General features: G+C 45.6%; 2 protein-coding genes across 2 annotated transcripts; one reads left to right on the top strand and one right to left on the bottom strand.

Moving 5' to 3' along the window:
• Positions 1-101: 101 nt before the first annotated feature.
• On the bottom strand, positions 102-4,188 carry rrad (Ras-related associated with diabetes). The gene is made up of 5 exons (XM_040204817.2): positions 3,089-4,188; positions 2,445-2,828; positions 1,819-1,892; positions 1,493-1,697; positions 102-1,094 (listed from the first exon to the last, which is right to left on the bottom strand). Exons 2-5 carry the CDS (start codon positions 2,815-2,817, stop codon positions 817-819), a joined length of 930 nt encoding a protein of 309 aa, XP_040060751.1. The 5' UTR covers positions 2,818-2,828; positions 3,089-4,188; the 3' UTR covers positions 102-816.
• Positions 4,134-6,826, top strand: LOC120835683 (ATP synthase F(0) complex subunit C3, mitochondrial). Its single transcript, XM_040204831.2, has 5 exons — positions 4,134-4,181; positions 4,467-4,557; positions 5,301-5,372; positions 5,920-6,119; positions 6,437-6,826. The coding sequence occupies exons 2-5, from the start codon at positions 4,519-4,521 to the stop codon at positions 6,549-6,551; spliced, it is 426 nt and encodes a 141-aa protein (XP_040060765.1). The 5' UTR covers positions 4,134-4,181; positions 4,467-4,518; the 3' UTR covers positions 6,552-6,826.
• Positions 6,827-8,456: the final 1,630 nt, after the last annotated feature.

Here is an 8,456-nt window from a genome sequence, read left to right as displayed (position 1 = left end):
AATTAATATTCATGAGGATGTAAATCACCTGAACAAACATCTACCTCTTTTCTCTCTGATTCTGCAGAACATTTGAATTAAGAAATAACAAGACAGAAGAATTTTTAGGATTTGTTTTTATTTCATTGAAAAAGGAAATCAACGTAAACAAAGAATTTCTAAACAATGTTGAGGTTCACAAGACTTATATAACTTATTGCTTTACTCATACATTCACATTCTGAATTCAATGTTATAGAACAACATAGAAAAACAGTTCTCTCGCGTCTTTAGTCCGCAATAACTTGGCCGGGGCACGAACCTGCGTACCGCGTTTCAAGTAAATATGACTCCAGATGACCAAGTATTGGGATTCTTTTTAACACGTCTTAATAGGATAATGAGATGTATTCGCAGGTTGCATTGCACGTTATTTATGTTCTAGTATTTACATCACTCTCCTCCAATAAAGGAGTACAACAATAACCCAACAGCAAGGCAATCTGTGCAACTCTTTACAAATAACAAGCCTTTGTGGATTATTCATACATACGCCATATTATGACAGCAACATGTTTAATGCAAACAGAAATTATAAAAAAAATGAAAATAACCGTTTGTAAAGCTTCATGCAGGTTATCACCATTGTCATGATATGACTTGAATAGTGTCATTGTTAATAACTCTGTCTGCTCTTTGCATTTGGTTGGTGCCTAGAAAATAAAAATATATTCCTGTACAGCTCTTTTTTGTCCTTTTAGGGGTTAGTGTTAAAACACACACAGCAGCCGGTCTTCAAAGGTTAAAGAAAAAATGTCCGTTTGTCCCGTCTGCTCCTCAGAGAACTGTTAGGTCATGGCAGGACTTTGACTTCTGCCTAAAAGCCATCTTCTTGTTCTTGCGTGCAACCATGCGGCCCAGAAAGCGCTTGGCCTTCTTGCCGATGCTCTCTCTGCGCCTGCAGTTGGCCATGCGTCGGGCGTTCTCCTCCTTGCTGTCTTTCCTCAAGCGGATCTGCCTGACGATGCCCTCGAACAGTTCATGGACATTGTGGTGAAGGGACGCAGACGTCTCGATGAACTTGCAGTCGAATACCACCGCGCAGGCGCTTCCCTCTGCGATAAAGCACATATGGAGAAACAACTTTGAGTGGCGGCACATTAGGGTGGGAGCTGAAGTAGATCACCGTTTAAAGAGGGAACGAGTAACCCTATGTAGGGATAACAGTTTTCCAAAATTGTGCTTTTATAGGTACTTGAAAGTAGGTGTAGGCCTGTAAGTGAAACATGGCCGGCTGTACCGAAGCTATAAAGCCTGACCAGTAGGCTTACTGTAAGATTTGATAACAAAAAGCCTCAAAAACAGCATTTTAGCTTCAAATGATACATTTTAAATCTGAATTCAAGCAACCAAACGTCCTAAACCCCGTCCCCTGAGCTTAAAGGTTATATCATCTCAACACATCATCTGTGGTACGTTTTGGGTTCAAAATGACTGAATCATTGTGACCTACCATCTGCAGACACCTCTCTGGACCGCACCAGGTCACTCTTGTTGCCCACGAGGATTATGGGAATGTTCTCGGACTGCCTGGCCCGGCGCAGCTGAATACGCAGTTCTGAGGCCTTCTCAAAGCTTGATTTGTCTGTCACTGAATACACGATGATGTAGGCGTCACCCATCCTCATGCACTGGTCCTGCAGCCACTGGCTGTTGTCCTTCAAGAGAGAAACAAAAACCAGGTTCAGCATCAAATGTGGCTGATGCATCTTTCCATAATGTGATATTGATGAAATAACGTAAATGGAGCAAACGTTTGATGAATAATGTATAACTCACCTGTTCCCAGATGTCATACAACACAATGGATGACTCTTCTTCATCCACCACGATAGATCTGTCATAAGTGTTACCTGAAGAACGAAACAAGGTAATATTACACACACTGACAGAGAGGAGGAGCATCTTTTATGTAAAAGGATAAGTCTTTTGCTACATCTCACTGAAGCGAGTTGCTTACAGCCTGTGACCAAGCCATCGTTAGTGTTTGATCATTTCCCTTCACATTATGCTATTGGGTGAGATTCTGACAGCTGCTGCCTCGCTGTAGATGGAAATAGCAATAATCCATATTTGTGCACTCAAGCTAAAACTTGCAATGTTTCCCTAATCCATCATGTAAACCGTTTTCATAGATAATTCTGAAATAGTTTATAATCAAACAAACCCACGTCTTCATTGATGAGTGTTTTTTTTTGGTTAAAATACTAAATAAGTGGCCTCCAAAGCTTTTGTGCTTTGTGTCTCATTCTTTAAACATTGTATCCCAAAAGCAGTAAGTAATGGCATCTCGAGCCATTCAGTATTCTGTTGACTACATGAAACGTTGACAGTCCTGATCGTCACACTGTATCTTCACAGACAACAGGCGGTGTGGATCGCTGTGAGCCGTCATCACCATTTACCTGCTTCGTCCCAGTCGTGACAGGCGTCCTCCGCCCCTCCGAAGACGCGCGCCAGGCTGGACTTGCCGACGCCGTGCTCCCCGAGGAGAACCACCTTGTGCACCGGGGGCTCCGGCTCGCTGCTGGTGGAGATGACGGAGTCGGAGGAGTCCGACGCGTAGCTGCCTCGGTGCTGCTCGTTCGGGGAGTAGGACGTGCAGCGCAGGAGGTTGGACAGGTCTTCGGTCTGCCCGGTCTCTGGCGTCGTGGCGCGCAGGTCCCGGTCGTCCACAGGCATGCTTCTCCTGTGCAGGTTGGGCAGAGTCATGGGGAACGGCATGCTTCCTCTTCTCCGGTCCATGATCCGCAGTTTGTCGCCCTTGTTCAAAGTCATTGACGGAGGATCTGTGGATACGTGGGACGTGCGTTAAGTCGGTGCTCTTATGTTCACTCACATGCAGATCTAATGGTGGGATTAGTCAAAATATAGTCAAAGATGATACCACACGTTTAAGTCATGTTGTATGATTAAAACATATATTTCGCTAAGTAGCCTATAATAAGGAAAATACAGTATTGTGTTTCTGAAATATCGATTTGACCACGTTAATCAATTTATCTCAAAATAAAACGCCTCAAACTATTAGGTAATAAAAGATACTTACTGCAAATTCGAGCCAAACAAGGGAATCCAATAATCCTTGGGTTTGAGGAGTTGTAGTTCGAAAAAGCGGTTTCGTTTGATCAGATCAGAGGCGCTGCTGGGGATATTTATATGGGTCTGGGAGTGACGTCAGCAGGGATTCGCCCCAGAAAGTCACGTCTCCGTTTATTATAGTAGTGCGTAACGGCACCATCATACTGAGGAGGGGGTGTATGATTGGTACAGCAGAGGAATCTCCCTTCCGCTTCACCAAATGGAGAGTCTACCTCTGTGTGGGCGACAGGGATGAATCCTCGAAGAGGAAAAGCCCACTTAAAGCCAAAGTGAAATGAATGATTAATGCGAGTTTGGGAGATCAATTTAGAGATGCGAGATGATAATGTTTAGAGCGTATTTAGGCTGTTATGGCCGTATTAAAATAATATATATTTGCATATACTCTCCATCTGTTTCGAAGCATCGTGGTCGCTGCAAGGAGGAGATCAATGCTACAATTATAAAAAAAAAGCATGCAATTTCATTTAAATGTGGGGTAGTTGCACATGTAATATGTGCAATGTTCCCTTAGTCTGTGGGAGCTCGGTGCTGACATCACACATTAATTCATTATTATTATTTTGTTATTATACAGTTTGGTATCCAAATGCAATGAGCACATACGAATTCTACACACGGCACGTATGTATTATTCATGCTTATGTTTCCAACTGTAATGTCTGAAATCAAGTCCGCTTATATTTCCTTGCAAAAAGAAATGAGCGTGTTTTCTCCAGGTATCAGACTCCTCGTGGTGTATTGCTGCCATCTTGTGGCCTTAGTTGTTAGACTAGAGTTTGGATATCTGAAACGGTATTTTCTGCTTCGTCCCTTTGTGAAACATAAATCGACAAGTCCTGGTTTACTTCATTGAAAAGCCATTTACACATCATAATGTGTAAACGTGTACTATCACAACGATCCACCTCACTTACGCGTCCAATGGTATAAGATCGGGAAACCGGAAGTCTACCCTATAAAATGACACCGCGCATGCGCAGTCATCTCGTGTCTTCGACCTCTACAAACCGGTGAGAGCTAGCCGCCTGTCACGACCCGTGCGTGAGCTACACATTTAACGCTAAACGTGACGCTTGTGTTTGACTCGGTGCCTTTTTTGTTTAGCTCTTCCAACCAAAGCAGCACTCTGCTCCTCAGATTTCGAAACCAATCTAGCTTTTGGCGACATTGTTCGGTTTGCAGCTAATCTTGACCTTACGTGTGTCCGTCCGTGTGTGTGTGCGCGCGTAACGTGTCACATTTTTCCCGTTTAACGTCCGCACACCGTCCACAGGTGCGTCCCGCTGCGTCATTTGTAACGCGTGTCTTTCTCTCGCCTGCAGACTGAATCGTCGCCGGCTCCTTAGGTTGACCTGACCACCTCGTCCCGTCGTCATGTACGCCTGTGCTAAGTTCGTCTCCACGCCCTCTCTGGTGAGTAAAGCTGCGCGGATGAACGGAGGGGAAACCGCTTCATTTACTGCGGAGTCGTGACAGCGTGCAGCACGACGGCCGAGCTCCCGGCGGCGTCGTTTGGGCTAGCTGACGCTAGCATCAAGCTACGTAGCTCGCACGCTAACGTTAGCGTTAAGCTAGCCGTCTTTGACCTGCTAAAGTCCGCTAGCGTTAGCAGTCCGCCTGCAAGGACGTCCTTGTTGTGAGCACCGCCCGGGAGCTCAGCCCCACGGAGCCCCCCGTGGCCCCCTTCTGAAGCCAACATCATTCAGTACAAAAGAGATTTGTCTCGTTCATTGAGAAGCTCCCACAGATGGTCGAAACCTGACCCCGATCAGAGGTGTTAATAATATATATATCATTATTTAATGCATGCAAGTGCACACTGCGCGCCCCCCCTACCATTATAACAGGGGGCGTGCGCCCCCCCAACCCCACCCCCATATGAAAGAGTGCACAAAGAAGTTTATATTTTTATAATTTCTTTGTTATATTTCCACACACGGCTGTTCCAAAGTGACATCAAAATGTTGCAAATGTCTCTTTTATCGGGGATTAAACACTTCCAGTATTGCACTTGTCTAGTTTCACAAGAGGGAAACTCTGCAGGCTGCTCGTCTACGTTAACCTCAGAACTTATTCACCTGCTTGAACACAAATATTATGTCTCTTTATCGGGGAGCGACTGTCAACTATATTTGTTCTTAATCTTCTTCATGCAGGTCCGTGCTGGATCCCGGGCACTGTACAGACCACTGGCAGCAGCGGTAGGCTCTGATGCTAGGAAAGCTGAGGTAGGGAGCGATTTGCGCTTTGACTTAGAACAGATTTATTGCCTTACAGTGTTCACAGAGGAAGGGCACCCTGTAGCAATCGCAGCTCCATCTGTCTCCTTTGCTAATCCCATTTCTTTGTTTCTCGCACACATGGAAACAAAAGAGGAATCGTGCAGGTGTGTGTTTGACAAGCTCCATTACATATCGTATGAATTTGAAAATTGGTATGACTCAATGACAGATGGAGCTGTGATTGCTTTAGATTTTGCGTTGTCAGCAAAAGCAGAACTTGTGTCCATCTGAATTTTTTGAGGAATTTAAATAAAGTATAATAGCGACAGATTGGCTGAGAATGTTTGGTATTCCAGATAAATGAAGCAGCTCCGACCTGCAATTTTCAGATCTGAGGTAACAAAAGCAAAGGACATTGAGCGGCAACACTTGCAAGCCCTTGGTGACATTTTGGTTATATATTCATCAATGGGCTTTCACATGTTTCAGAAAGTTGTTTAATACTGCTCTGACCCTGTACTGTTTTGTAACTTTATTTTTGTCCATTTTTCAGTGTGCTTCGCTTCTGGAACCACAGGGCGTTTTAGCCTCCCAGCAGCAGTTGGCAGTGCGGGGCTTCCAGACTAGTGCTGTGAGCCGCGACATCGACACTGCCGCAAAGTTCATTGGAGCAGGAGCTGCCACAGTGGGAGTGGCTGGATCTGGAGCTGGCATTGGAACAGTGTTCGGTAGCCTTATTATCGGATATGCCAGGTAAATTAATGTTATCTTAGGACATTGGCACTGACTTGCAGTAGGTTTTGTTCGTATAAATATTTATGGGATTTTCAGAGGTATACCTAATTGCACATGTTTGTCATAGAAGAATGTAATTCCAATGTTGAGTGTAAAGAAATGCATTCAATATATTCATTGATAGACTCACGTATAGGGTCTCCATGGACAACCTTGGAAGACCCCGGGATTGTCTGCACACTCAATATTTTGTTGCAGATGTATTTTTAACAATTGTGTACCTCCAATGTGTCTCAGCTGCTTCTCTCTCTCTCTCTCTCTCTCTCTCTCAACAGGAACCCCTCTCTGAAGCAGCAGCTGTTCTCTTACGCCATCTTGGGCTTTGCTCTCTCTGAAGCTATGGGTCTTTTCTGTCTGATGGTTGCATTCCTTATTCTGTTTGCCATGTAAACCAGTTTGGCATTTGCCGCAAAGGAATACATCACAATGTTAATAAGAATTAGTTGTTTGAGATGCCCTTGAAAGGCACGATAATGTCAGCTTATCATGTTGCCCATGCTTGTTCATTGGTGTTTCTTAAAGCTAAAGATTGTGGACCCACTGATGTAAGAAACTCTGGCAGACCCGAATCATTTCAAATGATAGTTTTGCCATTATATTGTATATTCAATCCACTGTTTGTGTTAAATAGGCAACCACTAACGGAAGTAAAATGTTTGACTTATCATGTTTGTTTTTGTGGTGGGATTCTTTGTATTTTCTAGCTTCATTTATGGCCATGGTGCCGCTCATCTCACAACATTGCGTTTAACAGCACTCTGGCGCTGACTGGAGGTCTCTCTCACGAAGTGGAAAGCCTTCCAAATCTCTCCTGTAGTTTTCCTTCCTCTCAGCTAATGCTGAGACTGTCTTGTCCTGTTACATTATGAACCCCTGTGGATCTGAAGCTGAAGCATTTTTTAGTTTATAGCAGACCATCTCAAAGGTGCCTTTAAGGCCTAATTACAGGGGGGGGGGGGGGGGGGGGGGCTAGAGTCCAGGCTTGCTTAACCACAGTAAATGAAAGCACTTATTTTTCAAATGAGGTGCAAGAAATGACAGTCATGTCTAATGTACTGCAGAAGTTAACTGGTTTTCTGTCTTTATGCATTTACATTTAGTCACTCAAGCCTTTCTGTGTCGAGGCTGCATGGGTTCTCTCCGGGTTCTCCGGCTTCCTCCCACAGTCAAAAGACATGCTCTGGGGATCAGGTTAATTGGACTTTTAAATTGCCCGTAGATGTGTGAATGGTTGTGTAGCCCTGCGATTGGCTGTACCCTGTCTGACGCCCGAAGATGACTGGGATGGACTCCAGCCCCCCCGCGCCCCTGTGTGCAGGATAAGCGGTTTGACGATGGATGGATGGATGGATGGAAGCCTACCCGACCAGGCAGAATTTTGGTGGCAGCTGGCAGAGGAATGTCATATTTATTTGTGCAACAATGCAGTTCAGGAAGCTAAACATATAAATAGTGACTGAAATAAAAGCTCCCCTTTGGTCAGATGAAGTTAACACCTATTTTCATAATCAATGGGATTATAACCTGACCTCTGTAGTCATGAAGTCCTTTGAACGGCTACAAGTCCCTCCTGGACCCCCTGCAGTTCGCTTACAGAGCCAACAGGTCTGTGGACGATGCTGTCAACATGGCCCTCCACTACATCCTCCAGCATCTGGACTCCCCAGGAACCTACGCCAGGATCCTATTTGTGGACTTCAGCTCTGCCTTCAACACCATCATCCGGTCTCTGCTGCAGGACAAACTCTCTCAGCTGCACGTGCCCGACTCCACCTGCAAGTGGATCACAGACTTCCTGTCTGACAGGAAGCAGCACGTGAAGCTGGGGAAACATGTCTCAGCAACTCGGACCATCAGCACCGGTTCCCCCCAAGGCTGCGTTCTCTCCCCTCTGCTCTTCTCCCTGTACACCAACAGCTGCACCTCCAATCACCAGTCCGTCAAGCTCCTGAAGTTTGCGGATGACACCACCCTTATTGGTCTAATCTCTGGTGGGGACGAGTCCGCCTACAGGTGGGAGTCTGACCATCTGGTGTCGTGGTGCAGTCAGAACAACCTGGAGCTCAGCGCTCTAAAGACAGTGGAGATGGTTGTGGATTTCCGGAGGAACAGAGCCCCACCCTCCCCCATCACCCTGTGTGACTCCCCCGTCACCACTGTAGATTCCTTCTGTTTCCTGGGCTCCATCATCACCCAGGACCTCAAGTGGGAGCTCAACATCAGTCTGCAGCGTGTCATCCGCTCTGCAGAGAAGGTGATCGGCTTCAATCTGCCGTCCCTGCAGGACTTGTTCGC

The sequence above is a fragment of the Gasterosteus aculeatus genome, chromosome 12, assembly GCF_964276395.1.
Source record: "Gasterosteus aculeatus chromosome 12, fGasAcu3.hap1.1, whole genome shotgun sequence".
Lineage (NCBI taxonomy): Eukaryota > Metazoa > Chordata > Actinopteri > Perciformes > Gasterosteidae > Gasterosteus > Gasterosteus aculeatus.
This window is presented reverse-complemented; position numbering and strand designations above follow the sequence as displayed.